Source organism: Astatotilapia calliptera, chromosome 16 (assembly GCF_900246225.1).
Source record: "Astatotilapia calliptera chromosome 16, fAstCal1.2, whole genome shotgun sequence".
Lineage (NCBI taxonomy): Eukaryota > Metazoa > Chordata > Actinopteri > Cichliformes > Cichlidae > Astatotilapia > Astatotilapia calliptera.
Window position 1 is genome coordinate 13286991 of NC_039317.1, and position 27405 is coordinate 13314395.

At 40.7% G+C, this 27405-nt stretch overlaps 3 protein-coding genes across 6 annotated transcripts; all 3 read left to right on the plus strand.

Annotated features, from left to right (window-relative positions):
* The first annotated feature begins 660 nt into the window (after positions 1-660).
* kbtbd7 (kelch repeat and BTB (POZ) domain containing 7) lies at positions 661-4614 on the plus strand. Its single transcript, XM_026145708.1, has one exon. It carries the CDS (start codon positions 1098-1100, stop codon positions 2967-2969), a length of 1872 nt encoding a protein of 623 aa, XP_026001493.1. The 5' UTR covers positions 661-1097; the 3' UTR covers positions 2970-4614.
* Positions 4615-5952: 1338 nt separating this feature from the next.
* On the plus strand, positions 5953-8631 carry LOC113007810 (ras-related protein Rab-33B). 2 transcript variants are annotated; one of them, XM_026144756.1, is made up of 2 exons: positions 5953-6253; positions 7387-8631. In XM_026144756.1, exons 1-2 carry the CDS (start codon positions 5996-5998, stop codon positions 7936-7938), a joined length of 810 nt encoding a protein of 269 aa, XP_026000541.1. In that variant the 5' UTR covers positions 5953-5995; the 3' UTR covers positions 7939-8631. The 2 variants fall into 2 exon arrangements, with proteins under 2 accessions (XP_026000541.1, XP_026000542.1); XM_026144757.1 differs by having other exon boundaries at positions 7393-8631.
* Positions 8632-8920: 289 nt separating this feature from the next.
* katnal1 (katanin p60 subunit A-like 1) lies at positions 8921-18345 on the plus strand. Of its 3 annotated transcripts, none has more exons than XM_026145543.1 (12): positions 8921-9241; positions 9796-9969; positions 10648-10808; positions 11596-11749; positions 11872-11996; positions 12097-12202; positions 14521-14679; positions 14911-15037; positions 15259-15393; positions 15578-15704; positions 16879-16908; positions 17046-18345. In XM_026145543.1, the coding sequence occupies exons 2-12, from the start codon at positions 9808-9810 to the stop codon at positions 17242-17244; spliced, it is 1485 nt and encodes a 494-aa protein (XP_026001328.1). In that variant the 5' UTR covers positions 8921-9241; positions 9796-9807; the 3' UTR covers positions 17245-18345. The 3 variants fall into 3 exon arrangements, with proteins under 3 accessions (XP_026001328.1, XP_026001330.1, XP_026001329.1); XM_026145544.1 differs by lacking the exon at positions 8921-9241 and adding an exon at positions 9299-9489; XM_026145545.1 differs by lacking the exon at positions 16879-16908 and having other exon boundaries at positions 8923-9241.
* The last annotated feature ends 9060 nt before the right edge of the window (positions 18346-27405 follow it).

The following is a 27405-nucleotide window of genomic DNA, read 5'->3' on the forward strand; positions in this document are numbered from 1 at the left end:
TGTGACAATAAAAGTGATTTGATTTGATTTGATTTGATTATTATCTGAGGACAAAATGTAAAATTTGACTGTAAAAGGATTACATTAATAATTTTGCTTAAAGGCAGTAAGGACTGAGACCACGTGAGCAATTAGAAATAATACATAAGGATTAATTGAAGATATGGTAATGATATAAAAATGAAATAACACAATTACATAAAAATACAAATAAACATATAAGAAATATAGATATATTAAGATTATTACAAAATAGTATTAGTTTCTAAAAATATATATATAACACAATTATATAAAAATACAAGTAAACACAAAAGACATAGAGGTCCATTGTTTAATTTCCAGAATTATCCGCTTTAGCAAAGGGGAAAGTAGTGGGAGGAACCATATTATGTTCCAATCAATCAAATTCAGTTGACCCAGTTGCACAAACCAATCAGAGGGCACTCTTTTTTAAGCAAGGTTGTATGAGTGCGCAACGAGCCAGTGTGGAAGTTAATCAAAGAAGCCTTCAAAATAAGATTTTTTAAATTTGTTTAATTTGATTTAAAATACTAATTTGCGTATTTTAAAATGAGATTCGTGGTCAAAATAGAATATTAAAACCCACCCAGAGCGTATAGCACTGCTTAAAAAGATGAACTAAAAGAACGCGCGATATCTATACGTACAACTGTACTTTATTGTGGAAGTTCTTCTCGGAATATGTAGCTCAAAACCTGGCCGTGTTGACGTTTGTGCCAGCTGCTACACTCAAAACAGAAAACAGCAACGAGGAGGAATTTAGTGAAAATGAACGTTATCGGTAAAGCAGCTCCTTGGAAGTAGTGTGCGGGTCTTTTTCTACTTTGACCGTGACATTATGCTCATTTACAGGCCGACAGCTGCCGGATTTCAGACATCCCGGCGACCGTTCAGCTGTTAAATCGCTGTTGCATTTATCCACACTGCTTATGTTTGATTTTCACGTGTAAACGGACGTGTCATTATCAGAGCTCGGGGAACTTGGCGTTACCGAGCATGTTTACCGCGTCACACGGTGCTTTTTGAAACACTGGCCGACGTGAAATAGCTAACTAATCGCTTAAGTTGCAACAATGGCCTCGGCGCTGAGTTGCTTCAGTGGTCCCGAGGTGCTGGAGGACGCCAATCACGCTCGGGGTTTGATGAACGGGTTGAAGTTGCTTTACGATTGCCGGCTGCTCGGGGACGTTACTATCGGAGTTGAGTATGAAGAGGAGTCTTTGGAGCACAGCGGCAACCCCACCAGAGGTGCCATCGGCCAACTTTTCTTCTGCAGCCGCAACGTCCTGGCAGCTGCTAGCCCCTACTTCAAAGGCATGTTCACCGGTGGGTTAAACGAGAGCGTGCAGGAAACTGTGGTCATCCGTGGGGTCGATCCTGAGTCTATGTCCGTCATCATCGATTACTGCTACACGGGCAGGGTGACCATCACGGAGAGTAACGTGCAGAGGCTGTATGCAGCGGCCAACATGCTCCAGCTGGAGTACATCAGGAAAGCTTGCTCCAGTTTCATGACAAGGAGACTGGACTTGTCTAACTGTGTGGGGGTACTGAAATTTGCTGACACCTATGATAACCCCGAGCTGAAGGAGAATGCGCAAGCTTTCATTGCCAGGAACTTCGGCCTGGTGTGTAATGGGGGGGATCTTTGCGAGCTGGACCTGAAGCAGCTGAAGGAGTTGCTGTCTCTGGACACCCTGGATGTGGATTGTGAGAAGAAGGTGTGCTCGGCTGCTCTGCAGTGGATCGAGGTGAACGCAGCACAGAAAAAAGAGGATGCGCTGCAAGCACTAAAGTGTGTCCGCTGGAACTTGTTCACTGAGAAGGACAAGTGTTACCTGGAGAGCCTCATGGCAAGGCCTTTCATTGAGAAATACCTGGCATCATTTTTTAACAAGTCCCCCGAGGACGGCTGTGTCATGTCTGCTACTCTGGATGTGCCAAAACACAGAATAGGTGTGAGCGCAAAAGAGATGATCCTCTTCTTTGGCCTACCTAATGACAACATAATGTGCTGCGACCCATACTCGGAGGACCTGTACTTCATGGCCCCTCCTTTAGAGGATCTGAGCAGTCAGGATTACAAACGCTCCACCATGGAGTCCTTAATCGCCTGTGCCACCCCTGAAAACAACTTGTACTTGGCGTCCCACCTCTCGAAACACTTCTGGCTTTACAACCCTGTGCTCAACAGCTGGCAGGAGTTGGCAGAGAGGCCACTGGGCAGAATACATTCTGGAATGGGCTACCTCAACGGGCATGTGTACCTTCTGGGAGGAAGAAACCCGGTGACGGATGCCAGACTGAAGGAGGTGGAGTGTTACAGCGTCCAGAGGAACCAGTGGACGTTTGTGGCTCCTCTGCCTCATTCTCTGGGTAAAATGCAGGTGGTAGCCCTACATGACCACTTGTACGTGGTGAACAAAAGGCGAATGCTTTGCTACGATCCCAAGAGGAACCGCTGGCGCCACTGTGGGTCGCTGAGGCGAGACAAGCTTCACAAGGCCTGTGTGTTCCAGGACCAGATTGTCTGTGTGTGCGACATCCCTGTGGTGAAAGCCTACAGCCCCACTAGGGGTGAGTGGAAGAGGCTCGGCGACATTCCCATCGACAGCCGAGCTCTAAATTATCAGGTGATCCAACACAACGGCAAGCTGCTCCTCCTCACTCAGACTTTACTGCAGCACAACAAGAACAGAGTCCTCATCCACGAGTACGACCCGGCCAGGGACACGTGGAAGAATATCATGGCGGTGTACGTGTCCACGCTGGGGCCCGTATGTGTTTCAACGCGTGTTTACCCAGCGTGCCTTAGCTCTGCCCACAGCTTCTCCACAGAGGAGGACGATGACAGTGGCTCCAGTGCAGACTGGGATTTTGATGGGCTGACAGATGCAGATTCAGACTCTGGCAGCTCTAGCTCATTCTCTGATGAGAACTGGTAGTGAAGTGTGTTGCAGTGTCAAAATTAATTAAATTATTGGGTTTTTACAGGTTGGTTTTGTCTAACGGGGAGCATTGAAGTATTTATTCAGTGTTAAAACAGTCAGGAGAAGCACAGGTTGTTAAAAAAATATTTTCATACGTGTGATCAGTAATGTTAATATTGGGATGCATAAAACCAGAGAAAATGTTTACTGTGCCTCTTTCACAGCATTTCTGCTGGGCAAATACAGGGGTTACTAATTGGGAATAATTGCAATAATTGCTGGAACTGAGCCTTCACTTAACGCTGTTACTTCCAACCTTGCTTTTCCTGGTTCAAAAATGTCAGAGAATCTGTGGGACTACACTTGATCCATGTGGAAACAGAGTGTCAGTGAAAGTGCAAGTGAAACAAAAGTTTAAGGAGTAGAAAAGGGGGAAAAAAATTATGGATTAGCAGTAGTGCTTTGCGTCTTTTGCGTGCAACACCTAAAGGTTTCACATGGATGCCACATCTGTAATGCTTTCGTCACATGCTTCCTGAGGCCCTTCTCTCCTAGCTCGTAGAGCCTGTGAGAGATTTGTCCACGTCAAACTCGAGCTGAGATATTCGAGTGATGTCGCTTGACAAAGCTGTACCAGAGAGCTACAGAAGAACCTAAAGCTCTACGAATGTGCCCACTAGTACTCCTAAGTGGAGAGCCGCTGTTAAGCTTTAACATTATGTTACATGAAGAGTTATTTGGGTAAGCCTTTTCTCTTTAGAGTGAATAAATGAGCATGCAAGCTTAAGATCAGCGTGAAATCATGGCTTGAGTGTTTGTCATATCAGACATCTCAAGTGCCTCTTGTTTATGACTATGAACGAACTGGTTATGAACTGGGCTTTAAAATTTATGGTCCTTTTTATGTAGTTGATGCACACAGCGACATCACACACACACACGGGCGGTGCTCCAAAAACTGCTGCGTGAAGTCTAGGAGCCAATGTACTGTACACTCTCTCAGGTTTAGCCCATTTGCGATGACAGAGGTTCCTTTTTAGATGTAGTGCGATCACAATGTTTTGGTGACAAATGGTTTTGTTTGAAATCACAGAGTGTATGTGTGTGTTTTCTTATCTATACTTTATTTTTAATGTGTGTGTTGCAACAGTTTTTTTGGGGGGGAGGGGTTTTGAGTATTGCTTGGGTGTGATGATTTATCTGCTTGCCAGAAGACTGCAGAGAAGCCATTGTCCCAGCCAAGCAACCCCTACGCTATTTGCACTTACTGAGATAAATGGTGGAGATAAAATATTACATATCCTCATCAGCAGAATAATGAATCACACAAAAACAATGACCATAAAGTTGAGTCAGCACCTCTGAAAACACTGAAGAGTATAATCATGAGTGACTCTTAGTCAGGGGTTTTTATCAAGCAGTTTTGGGAGTAAAGGGGGAGGAACTGTGGGTAATGACATGCAGCGAAGGCATGGTAGAAATAGAGCTGCTGGTTCCAGAGCTGGGTTTACAAAATAAACTGTTAAAATAGTGGAGTCCCGACTGTCTCTCTGATGAATAATGAAGTTTCTTGAAGTAGATGGGGTGCTTGGCTGTGGATTATAAAGCTGTTTTTGGTAAATGTGTCAAATAAACATCAGTGTATGCTGCAGAGTTACAAGTGTGTGTAGTGCTGAGTTTTACAGAAGTCGTATTTATTGCCACTGCGTGGTGAAACTGGAAGGTTTGGATTCTGAAGAGTGTTCTTGTGAGTATTGTGAGTTTAATATGGTGCAAAACAGAAACATGGTTCTAATTCTAGGAGGATTGAGTTTTAATAGAAAAATGTGTCATTAATGAAACTAATGGTAATACTTTTTTTTTATGAGACATTCATGATGTGTTGACTGATTGAATTGCTACAGAAAAGCAGAATGATTTTTTTTTTTTTTAAATAAAAAATCTTATGTTTGTATTTATTTGAGACTGTCTCTGTTTAATGGATTTCCATTGTTAGATGTTCTCTTTGTTTTGTAAGTTGTACAAATTTGTATGAGGTTAATATATTTGTGCTCTTGGAGGATACCTACTGAAGTGTTTGTGGTTGAGTGATATGTCTGTATGTAAATAAGTATAATAGCATACATGATTTTAAAAATAAAAATTTATAGATTTAAAAAAAACTTTTCTGAAATATTTTGTACTGACTGTGCTGAAGTCTTGATCCACCCCTCATTTCTTTTTTCCAAGTAGTTAGACTTTCTAGTCTCTTTTTTTTTGTAAGTGTTTTTTCTAAGAAATAGCGGAGGGTGGGTTGTTGCTGTTCCTTGAAGGCAAATCGGGATTGGAGAGATTGGCTGCCATGAGGTCATTCTCAAGGAGAGGAAACAGAAAAAAAATCGACACAACTGTGCTGTCATTTTTGTGTATGGCCAAATGACATAAAACCTGGACTGAAAATCTGTGTCTTGCGAAGTGATGGATCCAAATTTGACATTTCTCACTCAAGTCATCATAAATATTTACAGAGGAGATCAGGAGAGAGGTATGACAGTGAGCATCTACATGCATCTCCAAAACACAGTGGAGGCTCTAAACTGGGGCTGTACTTCAGCCAGCGGTGTTGGGGGTCTAGTCAAAACTCATGAAAGTAATTATGACTGCAGTAAAGCACCATCAGATTTTTATTGGAAAGTATCTGAAATACTGACTTTCAGACTTGAATTCGTCTATTTTTTTATTTTTATTTTACCACTTATTCAATTCAAAATAGGATACAACCCCCCCCCCCCACGAATAATTCAAAAGAAAGGAAAGGGGAAAATAATCTCTAACCATATTCCACGTTACATTTTTTAATTGTTCTTTTCCTCTAGCAAGTTCTCTATCGGATCTCTACAGAATAATGTGTACAGCTAAATAACACAAGAATTTGATGAATTGCTTGTATTCTGCACGTAGCCTACAGCTACATTTAAGTACATAGGTTCAAAGGTACTCTCCTTTGGAGTCTCGCGATATTTCAGAGCTGTAGCGCCGTCCAGACCGCGAGAAGATGAGCAATGGCAATAGAAAACAAACCTGGGGAGGAATTTGACACAATTTTCAGTCGAAACGATTCCCTGGAGCTCTCCTCTCACCACGAATACGACACTACACACGCTCGGATTTTCAAGATAATAGTAATAGGAGACTCAAATGTGGGGAAGACGTGTTTGACCTACCGGTTCTGCGGGGGCACTTTCCTGAAAAACCCTGAGGCAACTATCGGGGTCGATTTCAGAGAGAGGACGCTGGAGCTGGACGGAGAGAGTATCAAGGTGAGAAGTCCTACATTTCAAGAAAGGCACACGGCAGATACCTGTGAACGTTCACTGTTTTTTTTGGCTATGTTAGGTTTATAGGTCAGCTCACAGAGCCTGACCTGGAGTCTGTTTTCAGCCTGTAGGCATGTGATGGAGCTTACTTTGACCAGTTGTTAAAATGAAGGCTTTGTCACCCCTATGAGGCCATTGTCATTGTTCACAAGAAAGGGAATAACGAAACTTGGTGTAAAGCCAGTTCATAGTCATTTCTGTTCTTCCACATATAAGTGTTTATCTTCATTCTATCCTCATTTGCCTGGAGATTTCCCCCCTTTTTACGAGCTTCCAGTCAAAGTGAAACAGATCATGCCCCAGTCTGATGAAGTGATCCAGATGCAACACAATAACAGGTCACCCAAGTAGATTTTTAATAGTTTTTCCCGCAAATTTAAACCCATTTTTTGGAGATGCTGTCAAAAAAGGTCTATTTTGGAGCACTTTCCACAGCAGACAATTTGACTCATCACAGTGGGAACATGCAGTCTATAATAATGACACTAATGTTAGCTCTGTCTGTCGGTGTTTCAGTAAACCATGACAGTGAGTGAGTAAAAGGCAGTGAGCCAGGATGCACATTACCCGATTGCCGATAAAAGGAATTCAGCCATCTCTGGTTTAATAATTTAAACTTCAGGTTCTCCTTCTGTAAGATGCCCAAGTGTCTGCTGCAAAAATGCCCTAACTATCCTAACTTAACCAACATTTGTTTGAGCAAGTGCAAAAATCCAGTCTGTGGTGATAATGTATAGCTTATTCTGCTGTGCAGTATCCTTCCATTGTTTCCCTGAAGCTGCTAAAACTTTGTTTTGAAAAAAAAAAATCAAGATGCATCATGCTGAATCATTAAGAAAAAACCAGTATTTAACTCTGCAGAAATAGAGATGTATATTTACACACACACACATAAAGCATATGTAGTAAGAACAAACGTTGAAGGTTGGAGCTGAGCAGCATAAACAAAATAGGGAAGCTGGAATGACGCTTTGCTGCCTCCTATTGAACTGGCTGGCAAAAGCACAAATATAAAATAACACTGGCCATATGCTTTAAATAGGACTCTGTGGCATCATTTTTTTCTGCTGTGCTAGTTACAGATTTGGGACACAGCAGGTCAGGAGCGCTTCAGGAAGAGCATGGTGGAGCACTACTACCGCAGCGTCCACGCTGTCATCTTTGTGTACGACGTGACCAGCCTTTCTTCCTTCGAGAGCATCCCCGAGTGGATTCAGGAGTGTAGCCGGCACTCCGTGGGGCCCCTTGTGCCCCGCATCATGGTAGGAAACAAGTGTGACCTGAGGGACCGCCGGGAGGTTCCCACATCAGCCGCACAGTGTCTCGCTGACAGCTACAACTTCCCACTGTTTGAGACTTCAGCCAAGGACCCATCTGAGAAGGAAAACGTGGATGCTATCTTTCTGACTTTAGCTTACAGACTGAAGAGCCACAAACCCCTGAGACTAAAGCAACCCAGTGAGAGCAATTTGAGGCAAATGTGGAACCAGAGAGAGCGGGAAAGCAGCAACTTGTCAATGCTGAGGTCACCTACATCCTCCATGGATGTACTTGGATTATTTAATACTATAATGGCAGTCCTTCAGGAGTGTGCTGAGAAAAGCAGATTTCAACAACACGAGGCTTAAAATTTACAAAGCACTCTCAAATCAGTTAGCTAGAAATGATAGAAGCTTGGCAAGATTTTACAATTTTCCCTGCCTGGTATGAGGCACAGCTAAATTAAATAAACAAGTCCGTAAAATGCATGAATGCATATGGAGGTATGCTGAGTATTTGTAGCCCAAACTGCACTTCGATCGCCGAGTCTGCAAACTGAAGATTGCAGAGCGCACTTTAGTGGATGCATGATCATAAATGATATGCAGCCGTCGTCAGTACAGCAACATTACTGCACTACAATGTATCTGCAGCTCTCAATGCAATTAAAAGACAAACTTAATGAAGAGAAAATTTGATTTTTTTTGTGTGTGTGTAAAGGGACCAATAAGATATGCTGATACTGTGACAAACACTGCAATTGTGCAATTGCAATTGAAGTGATATTTTAGTTCTTAAAAGTGCAGTGTGAGACTTGGTGCTGTTATTGAATGTATTTGTGTCAGCTCATGCACATGGAGAGCTGTCTGGAAAGAAAGCTCAAGAACACAAGGGATAAAATATAGCTGCTCCACATAGTTCACTTGAAAAGCATGCCGAAAAAGAAACTCAGTGGATCTGAGGAAAAACACCACAGCTGACTGTTTCATTTGTTGCATGTATACAATAATAATAATACACTGTACAGATGCAAATCAATAAAAGTGGTTGTTTCAGTGTCATCTTTTCTGAATGTTTCTGGTGTTGTTTGCCACTCGAAGTGTAATGTCACTGCTCTGTCAGTTATTGCTTCACAGCAATTATTTTTCATTTTAATTCATGACCTGTAGACAATCTAGATCCACTTTAATTTCTGCTAAGGAAAAAAAAGTCTCACTTAATCACCTGAAAAGGATCGTGTTACATGATTAAAAGTTCCAAAACTACAGCTACAAGCTTTGTAGTGAAATTAAAGACGATATCTTGCAGTATTTGACACGTTAGCGGCGACCAGTGGCAGACTTGTGCACGACATAGTTCTTGATAAATTAGCGAAAACATGTAAAATGGCAAATCCGTCACTTGTAGCTAATTTTGTAGTTATACATAGAATACATCTAACACATTTAGGCCTTACTAGGTTAGATTAATACGATCACAGGTCGGCAGCTGAGTTGCTTTCATCGGCGACGTCTAGGGTGTCACATTTACCAGCCTGCAGCAAATCCGTGAAAGCAGCACGGCAAAAAGCTGTTTGTATTCCTCGCGCGGCGTCTCTCCGCGGCCATGGTAACACTGTCCTCAATGCTGGACATCTGATTAAAAACATACAAGCGAGGGCTTTTCATACAGGTATGAGATTTTTTTTTTCTGTGAACACGCAATTAAAATTTAATTTAGCTCGTCGTGAGTGTGTTTGTCTACGGGAAATTTGAACGCAAGCTGGGAGGATTAAGTACCGTTTGGGTTATTGGCACAGGATTCGTTTTGTTTTCTCGTCTGTGGCCTAGTAGCAAGCTAGCAAAGGGCTAACGCCGGTAATATTATAGGGTGTGTTAAAAAAGAAGCTGATTTGAACAGAGGTTTCATTTAGTAATCAGGTAAAGCGCCCCGGGCAAATGTGTTCATTCAAAACCGACATCAGCTAGCTTAACTAACGTGCTTTACCGGGTGTAGCCGTTTCTGAGTTATCTGATGGGCAGCCGACATTCAAGGAGCTGCCCCATCTTGTTATGAGATTCGGTTATAATGAGGACACTTAATAATAATAATAATAATAATAATAATAATAAAAGGAAGAAAATGTGGAGGCTTTCAGATTGAAACACTGAACTAGCATTAACCTTTGAACTCTTACTGTTTCACTAATCAGGTCATGCAATTGCTTGTTTCTTTTTTCCATGTAGCTGTTATAAATCATGAATCTTGCAGAAATATGTGACAACGCCAAGAAGGGCCGTGAGTACGCCTTGCTTGGGAACTATGACTCCTCCATTGTGTACTACCAGGGCGTCATTCAACAGATCCACAAGCAGTGTCAGTCCCTCAGAGACCCTGCACTTATAGTCAGATGGCAACAGGTGAGTCCCCTGGTATATTAGTTACTGAACCTGAGACTTCAGTTCAACTGTACGTAGGACTTAATCCTGGATGAAAAGCTTTCCTTTGATGTCAAAGGCTGTTTTTTTTTGTTTGTTTTTTTTTTTTTTTGTTTAAGGTGCATTATTTTAAGAAAGTTTTCATTTGTGTAATTTCTCATGTTTGTTCCGATCTATTAGCTTGGTCGTCTCTGGTGGACAAAACACATGTAAAAGCATTCTGTAATGTTGCTGGTGTAAATGCAGAGACATTGTAAGAGAGAAGCACGGCAGTCAAAGAATCCTGAATTTAAAACTAACTACCCAAATTGTTACACACACACACACACACACACACACACACACACACACACACACACACACACACACACACGCACGTGTATGTATGTATGTATGTGTGTGTGTGTGTGTGTGTGTGGTGTATATATATATATATATATATATATATATATATATATATATATATATGGCGTGTGTGTGTGTGTATATTGTGTTTTACGCCCTGCTTCATGAAGGAGTTTTTTTTTGTTTTGTTTTTTTTGGCCTAACATTGTGCATTGTTTCGTTTTTGGGTTTTTTTTGTATGTTTTTGTTAGTTCAGCTGCTGTATTTTCAGCTGGATGGTCAGTGATGCAGTGCACCTCTTCCCTTTGTTTCCAGCTTAATAAGGAACTGACTGAGGAGTACGAGCAAGTGAAAAGTATCATGGCAACGCTGGAGAGCTTTAAGTTAGAGAAGCCGACTGACATCCAAGCCCTGCAGCCAGAGGAGAGACTAGAAGATCCAGCTGTGTGGCCCCCTCCCATCCCTGCAGAGCACAGGTGTGTGGATGTGTTGGAGCTACGTTTTTAGCTTCATGGATTTTTTTTCTTCTTTTCCTGCGGTCAGTTAAAATAAATAAGTGAAGTTTTGAAAATGTGAGCCAGCAAACATATTTAGCGTTATAGTAAGCATGTCACACTGTGATCTAAAAAGGTTTGGGTTATAATTTTGTTTTAAACTATTCTCCAATCTCACCCGTTATTAAACTAAATGCTCAGTGCAGTGTCTTAGCCTCACTTCCTAAATTCTGGAGGAAAAATTTTATTATTCTGAGTCCATTAATATATATAATATATATATAATACATATAATACCAGGAAAGCTTAGAAAGATTCTTGCAGACTGCTATCTTTTTGTCAGTTCTCTCTTTTGTTCTTTTCATGTTGAGTTTAAAACAACAAAAACACAAAATATGGACTTTTCCCCTTTAACTGCAGATTACAAATGCTTTCTTAGTGACAAACTATATCTGTATTTAACTTACTGTACATCAGTTTTGACAGAGATGATTGTTACTGATGCTACCCAGAAACTCTGTGGAACACAACATCTCCATAAGGAAGCGCTCTTTAAAGTACAAAGAGACATATTTTGCATAATCACTTTCATCTCTACAAGCACAATGTGCCTCTGCAGAAAAGTAGCAGAGCTCGTTTATAACTAATGCTCTAAAGGAACTTTTGGTAAACCGATGGGAACCTGTGGTTGATGGCTCTCTATGTAGGTGTGTCCTATTATTATCACACTATTATCCATTAGTATATTCCTGCGCGTGTGTCTCTGTAGGAATCCTGTTCCAATAAAGCGGCCCAACAGTGGAGTGAAGCAGCAGAGGAAAGAGTCCCCTGGCCTGCAGCATCGAGGGGCAGGGCCGGGAGGCCGTGCTCAGGCCAATGCTAAAGGAGACCGGCCGGGATTCACAAAATGCAAAGATGATAAGGTTCAGACTCCAGCTGTGTCATGGTTTAGTGAACATATTGATAAATAGGAAATGAGTAAGTCTGTGCTCCAAACACATCAGGTTTTTGTTCTGTTTCTTTTCCACCTTTTTGTCTCCATCAGGGAAAGAAAGGGGGAGATGTGCCGGGGGATGAAGGGCATAAGAAGTTTGATGGCACAGGATATGACAGTGACCTAGTGGATTCGCTGGAGAGAGATATTGTGTCCCGTAACCCTAACGTGCACTGGTATGGAAGTATCCTCTGATACTTATATAATACTTCTCAGGTTCTGCAACGAGGACACATTTCAACAGTGCTGCTGGCTAATTACTTTGGTAAACTGCAGGAATGACATTGCTGATTTGGAAGATGCTAAGAAGCTCTTGAGAGAAGCAGTGGTGTTGCCGATGTGGATGCCTGATTTCTTTAAGGGCATTCGCCGCCCTTGGAAGGTACACACACATACACACACACACCTGTGATTTTTCACATATTCTCTACATGCAAACTTTATCTAGTTCCTTACTGGGGGTTTTAAAAAATGAGCGAGTAATTGCAGAAGTATATAAAGATGTTTTTCAGCTGTGAGATACTCACTTTGTTCAGTAGCACACCTACCATTTTGAGTATCTTGCAGCATGTTGCACCAGCTACATCAAAGTTTGAGCGTTAAGGTCAACACCAACTTCTACATCAAGACTAGTTAGCTTCACACTAAATCTAGTACTTTATTCAAGTGCGCCATTTCTGTTGACACTATCACTGTCAACTCAAGTCAGCCTCAGTTCGGCTCTGCAGACTTTTGTTTTATCTTGCTCCTTTCTGTCCACGTGTTTCCAAACGTTCCTGTATAATTTCCTAAAAAAATATCGTCTCATTGTATCTGATCCTGTGAGATTTGGCCTCATGCAGCACATTTCTCTCTCTCACTTGACTAATTAAAATGTCAAACTTATCATTTCTCTTCTAACGTTAACAACTCTGCCGTGGGATAAAAGATTCCACCAACAACTTAACAGTTCCAAGTAAATACAGCATAAAATCACGTTGAAGGCGTTCACAGTCAACATGTGCTTATTTTAAATAAAGACAATAAATAATAATATTTTGGCTCGCCTAACAGTAACATTAACAGTAAATGTTAAACAAGTCGTGCCTGTTCAGAATCAGAAAGTGACGCCTTCCTTTATATTTCTGTCTTGTGTTCATGCATGCAAATTTCCATAAAGTCGAGGTTCAGCGAGTGGAGAGGGAGAGCACGCTAACACAGAGAGCTTGAGAAACATCACAAAAAACCATTAAATAATCAAATAGTTTTCATTTGTGAAAACTTCTGCCTCAAATAAATGACTGATGAGGAAGATGAAGACACATTTTAAGAATAAGAACCAGTCTGCAAATGTCATTTGATAAAATGGAACAACTTGCATATGTAATGTCATTCATATTATCTCTAAACAGGTAACATCTACCAATACACTGCAGAATGCAGTTGGCTAAATTCAGAAAGAGCAGTAAGCTTCGGAGATTGGCTGATCACGTAGCCTGATCACAAGTAAAATGCGGCAGCTAAAATATTTTTACAAAGTCAAAGTCTCCACAGACTCCACAGAGATGGGAGGCTTCTTCTGCATCAGCCTCGTTTAAACTTTCATCATGTGAGACTGCTTCCCCTGAGGCCCAACCATGTGAGGGTTAATACTTTATGGGGGGAGTTATAGCAGCACAATGCTTTTCATTTGTCTTATATAGGCATGCATAATTAAAATTCTTCACTAACTTTAAATAGATGGATAGTCTTTCTTTTTCTTTTTTTAATCACTGAAGGTGAAGTAAAATTAAAGAGCGATAAGTCAGTTGCAGAGGAAAACAGGTCAATGGTTGTTTTCTCAGCACACAGGTGAGTGGAGGTATGTGTTTTGTTAGCACGCACATTTAGGTCTACGCAGTTCCGTTTTGTTCTGTGCTCTGCAGCACGTCTGAGTGTTTCTACTCCTAATGCAGGTGCACATACGCTCCTATCTGCTCCTGCTGAGATTCTGATCAATACCCACCGCAGTACTGTTTTATATTCCGAGTCGCTCGACTCAGTCCTGCAGTCAGCATAAGACACACTAGCCTAAATTGACTGAGGCATAAAAATAAAATTTCTTTAAAATGAAATGGATTATGTCAGCCGTGCTTCCTTTTGTGGTTTCTGTAATCTCCGTAGCAAAAGGCGCCAAGCAGATATAGAAATGTTAGACGGCGGAGTGGCAGCGATATTAAAAAATGGTTATAGAGGAGATTTAAATCAGGGTTTGACACTTTTGTTTAATATCACAGGCTTTTAAATAACATGCAATTATCCAGTCTCAAACAGGGATTACAGTCTACGGGAAGGCAATCCATTCACATTCAGACTAATATCCTATTCTCACAGGAGCGAGCTTTAGAGGTGCTGGTAAATGGATTTTTTTCTTTTCTTTTTTTTAACATCTGGACTGAGCTAGCCCCCTCCCCCCCAAATCTCCTGTGTGCTCAACTATCGTAATGTTTAACTTGGTATCGATCTTCTCATGTGAGTCTTGACAAGGCAGCCATTAAGTCTATTTCCCAGGAAGTTCTTAAAAGGAATGTGGGAGCCGCATACTGATATAACAACTGTTAATGGTCGTAGTGAACTGAATACTGATCTTCTGTGTTTGCAGCCTGATCCTTTCTCTGTGTGTGCGTGTTCATTTGTTTACTTGTCTAATGTTTTAAGATTGTGTGACATTTTGCTTTTTAGGGTGTATTAATGGTCGGCCCTCCAGGTACGGGGAAAACCATGTTAGCCAAAGCCGTGGCCACAGAATGTGGGACCACTTTCTTCAACGTGTCCTCCTCCACGTTGACCTCCAAATACAGGGGCGAGTCGGAAAAACTTGTCCGTCTGCTATTTGAAATGGTGAGCGTGTGTGGAAATAAGCATTTGGGCCTATGGGCAAAATGCTGAACCCTTGCATTTTATCTCCTTCCCTGTGAGTGTGCGTGTATGTTTTTTGAATGGGTGAATCAAAGTGAAATTACGAAGCACTTTGGATAAAAGCAGCACAGAAGAATGCGGCCGCTTCCTATTTACATGTGTGTGCACTGCAGCGGAAAGGAAACTCACAATGCGAAACTTCTTCCTTCTCAGGCCCGATTTTATGCGCCAACGACCATCTTTATAGACGAGATCGACTCCATCTGTGGCAGGAGAGGAACATCTGATGAACACGAAGCCAGCCGCAGGGTCAAATCTGAACTTCTTATTCAGATGGATGGTTAGTGGATTAGAGAAATGGGTGAAGCTGTGCGCGGCTTGCTGTTACAGTTAATCAAGGATATTGCAAAAATTTGAATTAGAAGCAAACGGGACAGGTGTCATAATGCATTTGTCCCTTTGGCGCCTCATTACAGCTAAATGACTTTTTGAGATACTTTGAAACTGAATGTGTTGCGTAAACAAGCTGAAAATTTTGTTTTGTTGTTTTTTTGCGAGCAGGTGTTGGGGGAGCCCTGGAGGGTGACGACCCCTCTAAGATGGTGATGGTCCTGGCTGCCACAAACTTCCCTTGGGACATTGATGAAGCTTTGCGACGACGGCTGGAAAAGCGGATCTACATCCCTCTGCCCTCAGGTGACCTCACCAGGCACAGACTGACAGCACAGAAACTAAGATGACTGATGACTTTGTAACACCGTGGACTTCTAATCATTGTTTTATGTGCCTCTCTAATGCTTTTCATTCCCATTTCTCCTTAACTGGTTTTCAGATGCATTGCCCTTAAATTAAAACAATTTTTGTGTGTATTTGGATGTAGCTGTTGGTCGTGTCGAGCTTCTAAGGATCAACCTGAGAGAGGTGGATTTGGCTACAGACGTAAATCTGGACCTCATTGCTGAGAAGATCGAGGGCTACTCTGGAGCAGACATCACCAACGTCTGCAGGTGTGCATGGTTTAGAAACTGATTATCAGTTTATGTTTCATGTTTTATATACAGAACACAGTAAAGCAAATGCTGCTTTGTGTTCTTTGTTTCAATATGCTCGTACCTAAACTATTAAAAGATTGTTATCACTGCACGTTACTGTTGGGGTAGCATGTAATAAGTGGTGAGATGGCAAACTGTTGCTGTGGAGCTAAAAACTTCTGATTGGCTCTGGGTCTTTAGCAGAGTTCCCAATTTGCGAGTGCTGTGTAAAACTAGACTTTGACTGATTTTATATTCTCCTAATTCACTTTATCCAGAGTGGCTTATGAATGCTGCTGTGCAATTTATCTTTTTTAAAAGCCTGAAGCAAGAGTAGTGCTGCTTCCTCAGTGATCGTCCTGCTAGCACACTGGAAGCTCAGGCTTTTTCCTCTCTGTTTTTCACAAGTACTGCCACAAAGCAGTTTTCGTGCTCAGCAGCCTCAACCTTACAGAGCTTTTGGAAAAACTCCTTCCGGGGTAGGGATTTTACCTTGCAATTTGAAAGGTGTGGGCCTTTATGTCTCTTCTTCTTGGTCAGTGGACAGTTAGGGTTATATCGCCACCTATTGCTTTGTCATGTTTTGTGGCCTGCACCTGCATGTAGACTAAATTTAAGTTACAAATCGTTGTCTTTTTAGTAAACCTCCAATTTTTGAATCACTGTGGTACTTTAATCTGGCCCTGAGAAAAAATAATTTTATCTAATTCATAACTGCAATGCCTTCTTTTAGTACCTTTCCATATAAATACCAATCAACTCAGGAACACAGGCTGCTAGTAATTTGCTTCATCTCTACCTAAATGTATAACTCTGTTATTACTTGCTAAATAAGCAAATTATGCAAAGAGTAACTGCACACACGATAATGATAATTTGACTGTCAGATCATGAGGTCACGTCGTCCCTGTTGTGTTTTTATCAGCTCTGTCTCTTCAAACACGCAGCACTGTTTTGATTGTAGTGCAGTGTAGCAGTTTTTTTAGTGTAAGACTTTTATCCTCACTGTCCTGTCCTTGATGTGGGGATCCTTTCTGCTGTAGCACTGCCAGGAATGGCAGGCATTTCATGCATCCAAAGCTGTCTCTGCTCATCTCTCCCTCACATTGTTTCATTGACCTTGGATGCATGCTCATTGTCCAACATACAGCGTAGCCTGCAGGATTTCATCACAGCTCAGGTACAATCCTTTCTGACAGGGCTAAAACACAGCAAATGTGTAATTTAAAACAGTGCAATTATGTTTGGCGTGCCAAGACTAACTGTCTTCTGTCTGCCTCTGTCCACTCCCTGCTTGTTTCTTTACACATACGTCAGGGACGCCTCCATGATGGCGATGCGTCGTCGAATCCAAGGCCTGAGCCCCGAGGAGATCCGAGCTCTGTCCAAAGAAGAGCTGCAGATGCCCGTGACCATGGAGGACTTCACACTGACACTCAAGAAGATCTCAAAGTCTGTTTCTGCTGCAGACCTGGAAAAATACGAAGCCTGGATGGCTGAGTTCGGGTCAGTATAGAGATCGGTGGTGATTAGAGCCAGAGAGGCGAAAACCGTGAGAGGAGGACTGATAGCTTTGAAAATATTTAAGGCCTTGAAAAGCAGCAGTGGAGTGAGCGCTTGTATTTCAACAAGTCAGCACATCAGGGATCAGAAAGACTGGTGCCTTTTAGGGAACATGAAAAAGGTGGCTTCACCCCTGCAATTTCACTTGCTGTCCAGAACTGTGTTTGTAGAGATGTCAGTCATCCAGCCCACTCAGGTGACCCGATGAAGGCTGGGTAAACCTCTCACACTGGGAACTTTTATGTAAACTACCAGCTTAATACACACAGGGAATGTGCATAAGGTTTTATACATGAGACCTCATGCAAGAACAGTTTTACACTGCAGAGCTTTCAAGTCCAGCATCTAAGAACACCGTTTGAAACCGTGTACAGCTGTTTTCACACAAGACTCCCTGGAAAAAGTCGAGGGAATTAGATCTGAAAATTATCCATAGTTGTTCTTTCCTACATGTGGCACACAGCAGGAAACAGTTACCAGTTAGATTTGCTGTAGGTGAGGGGGCCATCTGAATAAGGCAGGAGGCAAGACACAAAATGTGTGAATACACCAGACGAACATTTAGCTGCGCTATTCTCACATTAGTGCAGGCTGATTTCACACAGGCTTGAGCGGGCAGGTTAAAACTGTCTCCGATCACATGCGCCTCTGTGAAGTAATGTCTAGAATAATTCAAGGTGTGAAAACAGCTAAACGAGTTAGATATCCTATCAGACACACGTTGCACCCGGACAGTGACTTGCAAATAGGTCACCGTCTTACAGAAATATTGGTGAAATTACTGCAGCACAGCAGGCAACATTAAAGAAAATGTCTTTCAAATTAACAAAAAATCTCTATATAAAGTGCACGAGTGGACCTCTCATGAATTTCATTTCAGAATGTGAGAAGTTCTCTTAAATCTGTCACTTAGGGACAAATCTGTTCTTGCACGAGGCCCCCGTGTCATAAAAAACTTCTTGAGGAGCTCATGTATTTATTGCTGACTGAACAAACTTGAACTGAACCTCAATATTGTGGTAGGTTTAGAATAAAGTGTTGCACTGGCACACGGCGCAATATCTTTGTGTCTTTTGACTGAGTGATTGTCTGTTCTGTTAAGTTTTATGTTGTGTTGTTGGTTTTAATATCTGTTTTTAATTAATGTTATGTTTCAATGAGAAAAGCATATGTAGTCATACTTTTTGAAAAGAGGACATGAGCACTGGAACCATGAATTATTTTTTCTGTTTGTTTATTTGTTTGTTTTTAGTTAAATTAAAGAAAATACTTACCTCACCAAAAATCCTTGACTTCTGTTTTTAATGTAAACACTTAAACTTAGACAGGTTATGTCTTGTAGAATAGAAGGGACACTCAAAAAAGGCAAACATGAAGCAATTATTTGACATTTGAAATGTTTGGGGTTTTTTTTAAGTTTATTAATTCAAATATTTAATCATTAAGGAAAATATGCTTTGTATGAACCAAATAGATACCAAGCAAGTAAATTCCATTTGATCAATTTCAAGTTAATGTCATGTTTTATACTGTACTTGTATAACAAAATTACATGAGGAAAAAAACAGAATTTTATTTTTTGAGTGCAGATGGTATGTTTATATTTTCCTTTTTGTTTTTATATGTAATTCTATACCGGCTATTCTTGGAATTGCTGCTGCTAGTCACAAAAAAAAAAAGAAAGAAAGTCCTCTTACGTTTTCTTTCTCCAGAAAAAGCTGCATCACACTATTGGCTGAACAGAGATGGATCTGTTGGCATTTGAGCCAAAAGTTGAGGTGTCTTCGGAAAACTCTGTAAAGCTCCTGTGCAGGTTAAAAAGGCATGACAGCAGGTGTGATGTTAATGCAGCAAAGTGTAGATTAGTCTGTGTATTGGGTTAGAGATGGTACATCAGCCTGTTTACTACACTTAATACACTATGACCACCGTACGATTTGTATGAGCTGTAAGATTTTCTAAGATGCTGGCTTTTGTTCTTCTGTTTTTCCTGTGTAGTGCTCAGGCGCTAATAGGTTTTTCTAGGCCAACAGATGTGCATTTGATGTCTGAAATGTCTTTTATTCAGACATCACACAAATTGGTTCAAAGCGCAGTCCTAGCCCTGACTGTTTGTTCTCCGATAAATGTTAAACAGATTTTATTGCAGGTGGATTTATTGTCAAACGGCGTCTGTATGCTCGAATTTTCCAACTGCTGAAATGTACTGGAAGCTAATTAGAAAAGACTGGTCAAACGGAAAGAAAAAGGAGATTACTGTGCCTCTGCACTCTGACAACAACACTCTGACAACCTCGAGATAAAAACCTTCACAAAAGTGCAAGGATGGCCTTGACTAGACTTTTGAGTGACCTCACAAAACATGTTTTTTGCCACAAGCACAAACTAATTATGAAACAGTTTCACACAGAAATGAAGAAGCAGTGTCATTCTATACAAAAAAACTAAACAAAACCTCATCAGTAGGGCTGTTCATATAACGATATCTTTCATTTTACACTATCGTTTGTTTCGTGGTGTCGCAAAATAAACTGTTTACGGCAATATTTTTTCATTTGATGGTCACTGTAGTGGCTATATTAATTTCTTAAAGTTCTCTCTTTCTCTTATATTTAATATAACCATACTACAGACGGACAACCGCCTGTTTTTATGCGTTGTGGTTAGCAACAACGACGGTAACACCATCGCGTGTCCGCTTGTTTATTTTCCACATAAACCTTTCACAATAAAGCTCAAGATCCTGTTGAGACTTTTCAAAATAAACTGAATCACGTGAAAGAGCAGATTATTTACGGATGAGAAGTAAAAAAAGAGCCGCCAGGTGCTAAAAAATAAACCTTAGACTCAAACAACAGCTTTTCCCCGCAGCACGCCGTGTAATAAATACAAAGAAAACGGCGGCTGGTACAACTTGTGTTTAAAAATGTATAGTTTCATGCATCAGTTAAAACACTGGACTCCAGCTACATGACGCGCAGATGGAAACACTTCCCGCAAGTCGAGCTGTCCGACATTCACAGAATTTACAGAAAATGTTACATTTTTGTGATTTATATCGGGATATGAGATTTTGGTCATATCGCACAGCCCTACTAATCAGATACTAAAATCTCGACAGTAGTCTTCGGTCCCCACTCTGAAGGTGGGTTGACCGTATATGTTGTATTAGAGTCTAAATCCCAGATTTTATCTGCATTGTGCCAACATTGCTATTTATTTTTGCATGATATGACATATCCTTCTTTACAACAATACATAACTCTATAAAGGTTTTCAAACTCTTGTATATGGAAATTTTTAGTAACATTCACTTGCTTGCCAGTTAATTGTGTGCATCTATATTTATCTGAAAGGACTGTACCCATACAGCTGGAGAGCTCACTGAAGGTATCTGTTTAATATATGATTACACAAAAGTAGTTTTTTTTCCAATATTTCCACACTATATATATAGTACTGTGCAAGAATCTTGAGACATGCCTCGTGTCATTATATTTTGCCAGAAAAATTGTCAGTTGGTAAAGTGATGTTTTGAAACGTGCAGACATACATGGTAGTAAAGAACATAAGGTAAGAACAGAGTTTTTACAATATTTGGTGTGACCACCTTTATTTCTATGACACTGCTGAACTCATTGAAGCAAGCTCCTGTAGGAGTCTATAGGAATAGTTCTCCAGGCTTTTTGAAGCTCTTCTTTGGATGTTGCCTGCCTTTTTTTCTGTCTTCTGTCGAGATGATCCCACACTGCTTCAACAATGTTGAAATCCAGGGTCTGGGGAGACCAATCCATGGCTGATAGTGTTCCACTGTGTGTTTTTCTATCCAAGGGATGCTTTTCATTGGCAGTGTGTTGCTGAAAAATGAAGCTATTGCGAATTAGATCCTTTCCCCGGATGGTATTGGATGTGTGATCAAAACCTCATGGTACTTTTTTGTGTTCATAATTCAATTAATTTTGACAAGATCTCCAACACCAGTGGCTGAAAACTCTAATTTTTACTAAGTTTTTCTGCCAGAGTGCTCAAAATGTTAGCTTTCATAATCAACCATGGCCATTTTAATAATCAATAAAATATTGTTTTAGTGATGTGTTTTCTTGTAGTTCACAACCACATTCTTGCATGTGTCTTTCAGTATCTTAGGCCATTCCTTTTTCAGCATAGGCCACTCAAGAACCTTCATATGATTATTGGTGAACTATTTCTGGATAGCTTTGGCCTTGTGTCTGGGATACAGTTACACGTAAACCCAAACAAGAGGCCGATTGTTTTATGTTCTCATCAAGGATCAAGAATCTAGCTCACACTTTTTGTGATCCTGTGCCTGTACTAAAGGAAGCAAAATTGAATTGCATGCACTCCTGTCCTCCTCTATATAAAGACTGCTACCATGTGGCCAAACAGCTCGAGTTTTGTTTTGCCAGATCACAAACTGGATGACTAGAAAGCTTCACTCTTCTCTAAGCGCTGCTTTCCAAAAGCTAAACAGGTACACTGCAGCTTCTTTCTGGTTCAGGCTGACAAGTTCTCCAAGATGGCCTTGAAGGTCATTCTTAGATTACTGCTGACTTGAACAACCTTTTTGGACCAAGGCTGAGGACACTTTGGGATTACAACCTTGACATAGTTGGAGTGCTCTTGAACTTCTTTATGAAGGAATACGCAGTGGTCTTGTGAACTTGGAATCCCTTTCTAATAGCCTTGTAGCTTTGAGTGACCCACTGAGGTTCTTCACCTCAGATAACATACCATTTAGTATTTGTTTTGCAGTGGGGGCTTGTACTGCTGTTAAAGCCCCACAGACGATTTGGAAAAACTAAAAATCTAAGGGTTCGGGCAGGTGAGTAAGTGACGGACAAGGTAAGCGACTCATGTTGTAACTGACGTCAGACGCCGGAGATTTTGGCGGAAAATTAAAGCAAATGGTAGTTTAGATTTGAACAAATTCATTTAAGCTTCAGCATTACCAAATACACTTATCAATTGTCTTATAACTAACACTATTTGTCTAAATAATCTCCAACACCCTGGAGAACAACGAGGAGAGTTTAGAGACTCTCCAAGATTACATCGATCAGTGCTTTCAGGATCTCGTGATGAAGAAGACCCCGTGTGCAGCTTCTCCGGCCAAAGCTGAGACGCCGTCGTCGAAAAGACAACGCCCGGCAGATTCCCCCGGCTCAACATCGCCAGCCGGCAAAGATATTGCCGACATATTGGAGTCAATCGACAAGCGATTGTCCAGTTTCGACGCAAGGCTGTCCTTGGTGGAGATTCTTCATCGAGAATTTAAATGCTTGCGAGAATCCCTGGAGTACAGCCAGCAGCAGGTGGAAACGCTTGCTGCTGAAAATGCCACGCTAAGGGAGTCGGTGAAATGTCTCACAGATAATGTTACCCAGCTCAATAGAGAAAATAAAAAAATAAAAGAAACAGTTATCGATCTACAAGCTCGTAGCATGCGTGATAATCTGGTATTTTCTGGTATTCCAGAAGCCGCTGGAGAGGACGCGGAGACCACGGTAAAAAGCTTCATCAAAACCCACCTGAAGCTGCCGGAGGACACTGTGAAGAACATCGTCTTCGATCGGGTACATCGCCTCGGCCCCATTCGGGCTACGGCCGGGAGACCACGTCCTATCGTGGCCAAATTCGGCCACTTCAAACAAAAGCAACATGTGAAAAGCCGCGGCAGGGAATTAAAAGGAACGGACTTCAGCGTGAACGACCAGTTCCCCAAAGAGATCTTGGAACGACGCAGGGTCCTCTTCCCAATCCGACGCGGCTTCATCCAGAAGGGCTCCCGCGCTGTCATCGCTGTGGACCGGCTGTACGTGGACGGACAGCTCCACCGCGACCCCAACATCACTCCGTGGCTGTATTAACCTCACACCAGATAAGAATCAGCTACACCATTTCCCTATCCACTCACACTAACTTGCATTAACATCTGTTTAACTTACCAGTATCAAATCGCATCTTAAAGTGTGATTTCATAGCAGAATTAACACCGTCACTCTCCGTCAGTGATTTAATTGGAATGTTTACGTTTTGTTTCTGTTTTTTTTTTTTCTTCTCGTTTTTTTTTTTTTTTTTCCTCCTCTCTTTTCCCCCTCTTGGTTTTATGCTGCTCACCCCTGTCCTTGGTTTCTTTCTTTATTCCTTTCACTGCCTCGATCACCTGCTTCGACACTCATCCACAAACATCCTTTATTTCGACACATACGCACCATGCGCTCAACGGCAGCACATTTACATCAGTCAGACAGCGCACACAGTCATATAAGATACACACACACTTAAGCCAAGCCTACTCATATTAGTAACTATGCATACACAAAGTCAGACTCAGGGAGCATCTCGCCACACATTTTTTCTCTCTCTCCTTCTCTTTATTTATGAACAAGTGACGTATTCTCTCCACCTGTCTAAGCAACGCACACAGCATACATCCCTAGTTATACACAAACATCTATGGGTACACTGAGGTTCATTACATGGAATATAAATGGAGCTGGCTCCAGAGAAAAGAGGTTAAAAATATTTAACCAACTCAAAAAACTACAGGCAGATGTTGTCCTATTACAAGAGACCCACAGACCTCTTAGAGGTTCGAATGAACTTAAAACACCTGAGTTTCCTAATGTGTTCTCAGCTTGTTATAATTCTAGACAAAGGGGAGCAGCAATTTTAATACATAAAAATATTAATTTCACAGTACTCGATACAGTTATAGATCCAGAGGGCAGATTCTTAATCATTAAACTATCTATACGTGATAAAAAGCTATGTATTGCAAGTGTATATGGTCCAAATGTTGATGATCCCTCATTCTTTCACGGTTTTTTCAGTGCACTCTCTGAACACTTAGATGGCACACTTGTTCTTGGAGGTGACCTCAACCTTGGACTAAATGAAGACATGGATAGGCTCAATACAGCGGGAACTCAGCGTAATTGGCAGTCCACAAATATAATCAAACAGTATATGAGCGACTTTGGTCTTTGCGATGCATGGCGCTCCCTTCACCCCACCAGTAAGGAATATACTTTTTTCTCACATGTCCATCACTCCTACTCTCGTCTGGATTATTTTTTGGTCAGCAGCTCACTGCTGAACGACATTTCAGACACTGAGATTCACCCTATAGCTGTCAGCGATCATGGTCCTGTATCTTTAACACTAATGCACAAGAATAATACTACGCCAAGAAAAACTGGAGATTTAATATATCACTACTTAAAGATGAAGACTTTATTAAATATTTTAAAAAAGAGTGGACTTCATATTTGAACTATAATGACACTCCCGAAACATCAGCTTCTGTTCTATGGGAAGCAGGGAAAGCTGTGATGAGAGGTAAAATAATTTCTTTCTCATCACATAAAAAGAAAAAACAAAACAAAAATATTCAGGAATTAGAAAAAAACATCAAATCACTAGAAGAAGCCTACGCGTCCCACCAAGATCAGGAAACATTGAACAAAATACGCAAAACAAAACTAGAATTAAATGAGATAATTGATAAAAAAAACAAAATTCTTAGTACAAAGACTACGCCTACAAAATTATGAACATGGTAATAAATCCGGTCAATTTCTAGCAAACCAGCTAAAAATAAATAAAGAAAAAACAACTATATTTGCTGTTCAAGATTTATCTGGGAACACAATATATGATCCGATACAAATAAACAACATTTTCAGGGATTTCTATAAAACGTTGTATTCACCACAAATAAACCCATCTAAAAAAGAAATTGATCAGTTTTTGGACAACATAACTCTTCCAAAATTATTGGACACTCAAGCAATGGCACTGGATTCACCACTGACACCAGGTGAACTCCAGGAAGCTCTGATAAGTATGCACAATAATAAGGCTCCAGGTCCAGACAGCTTTCCTGCAGAATTCTACAAAGAATTCTGGTCGATTCTAGCACCAGTTTTCTACAGAACGTTGTTGGAAATTAAAGAAAAGGGCAGACTTCCATCAAATATGAATTCTGCAAACATTAATCTCCTGCTAAAACCAGGCAAAGACCCTGTATATCCCTCAAGCTATCGTCCAATATCCCTTATAAATGTAGACCTTAAAATAATCTGCAAAGCTCTCTCAAAGAGACTGGAGAAAATAACCCCCCTCTTAATTCATCCTGACCAAACTGGTTTCATAAAAGGTAGGCACTCATCAACAAATACACGTAGATTACTTAATTTGATAGACTACTCATACAGTAAAAACCTAGAAACTACAATATTCTCTTTAGACGCAGAAAAAGCATTTGACAGAGTTAACTGGAAATTTCTATTTGCAACTTTACACAAATTTGGTTTTGGATCCTCTTTCATAAACTGGTTAAAAATATTATATAATTCCCCAACAGCTTGTGTTAGAACAAATGACCAGACATCCTCCAGCTTCTGTCTCTTGAGGGGCACCAGGCAGGGATGCCCACTCTCCCCTTCACTATTTGCAATTTTTATTGAACCACTAGCAGCAGCAATTAGACAGAATTCAGTAATTAAGGGCATAAAATGCAAGAACGTGGAACATAAAATCAGCCTTTATGCGGATGATGTGTTACTCTTTCTCCAAAATTCACAAACCAATATCTCTGGGGTGATTGAATTGATAAACTCTTTTGCAAGAATATCAGATTACTCAATTAACTGGTCAAAATCTACAGTCCTACCGATTAATTGCTCCTTCCATAATTCCTCTTCTACACCACTGCAATCGGGAAATATAAAATATTTAGGTATTAATGTTTCTCCCAAGCTTGCAGATCTAACTAAATTAAACCATATCCCACTTTTAAAGAAGGTAGAAGATGATCTGGCTAGATGGAAATCTCTACCCATATCACTCATGGGAAGGGTTGCCGCTATAAAAATGATGGTCTTACCAAAAATTAATTATTTATTCTCAATGATCCCAACTAAACCGCCACAAGATTGGTTCAGATCTCTAGATTCATGTATGTCCAAATTCCTTTGGAAAAATAAACCCCCACGTATAAGCTTAAAAACACTACAAAAGACCAAGGATAAAGGAGGACTAGAACTGCCTAACTTTCAGCACTACTTCTTAGCCAACAGGCTTCAGTTTATCTCAGGATGGCTAAAACACACCCTCTTAGATGAACCTTGGCTAGATGTAGAACAAGCACTCTGCAATAATCTAGAGATCTCAGACCTACCATTTATCAGCTCAAACATCCAACGACATGAATGCTTTAAAAGCATCAACATCAGCTCTTCTCTGACAGCATGGTGGGAGTTTCTAAAATTGACGGCATCTTCATTAATCCCATGCAAACGTACACCTATCTGGAACAACCCTGACATATTACAAAACAATAATATGATAAACTTTTCAGATTGGAGTGATAAAGGAATCAAATATTTAGAACATATACTAGAAGGAACAGAATTTATTTCATTTGACGGACTAGTTACACAATATGGGATCAACAAGAAAAGATTTTTAGAATATCAACAAATTAAATCCATAGTAAAAAAGAAATTTAAACCGGGTCAAGTTGAACTACAAACACCACCAAGTGTGGTTCAATTTCTTACTCTTAAACCCCCCAAATTACTATCCAAAATATACAGAATGCTTTCTAAAACAGATGAATCAATATCACTTCCTATTGCAAAATGGGAAGCGGATTTATCAGTTAACTTAGACCTAAACTTCTGGTCTCAGATTTGCTTAAAAACCTTTCATCTAATTAGAAATCCCAGTCTTCAATTAATTCAATACAAAATATTACATAGAGTGCACTATACAGGTCATCGGATGTTCAAGATGGGCTTTACGTCTACCAACAACTGCTCACACTGCCAAACCAATTCACCGGACAATTATATCCACGCTCTTTGGTTCTGTCCACCAGTTCAGAAGTTTTGGTGCGAGATATGTGAAGACTTATCGAAGTGTCTGAAATGTAACATTCCAACTTCCCCCTTAGTGTGTTTGTTGGGCAGCTTAGATAATGTCACTTCAGAAAAGAATATCGCCCATATGGTTTTCACTGCCCTATGCATAGCCAAGAAAACAGTCCTCATGAACTGGAAAAATAAAAATAATCTTAATTCTAACC

Coding starts and splice junctions, on each gene's coding strand:
- kbtbd7 (XM_026145708.1), top strand. CDS start 1,098: ATGGCCTCGGCGCTGAGTTGCTTCAGTGGTCCCGAGGTGCTGGAGGAC.
- LOC113007810 (XM_026144756.1), top strand. CDS start 5,996: ATGGCAATAGAAAACAAACCTGGGGAGGAATTTGACACAATTTTCAGT. Junction 6,254..7,386: donor TGGACGGAGAGAGTATCAAG/GTGAGAAGTCCT, acceptor CTGCTGTGCTAG/TTACAGATTTGGGACACAGC.
- katnal1 (XM_026145543.1), top strand. CDS start 9,808: ATGAATCTTGCAGAAATATGTGACAACGCCAAGAAGGGCCGTGAGTAC. Junction 11,997..12,096: donor CGTAACCCTAACGTGCACTG/GTATGGAAGTAT, acceptor GGTAAACTGCAG/GAATGACATTGCTGATTTGG. Junction 14,680..14,910: donor TCCGTCTGCTATTTGAAATG/GTGAGCGTGTGT, acceptor CTTCCTTCTCAG/GCCCGATTTTATGCGCCAAC.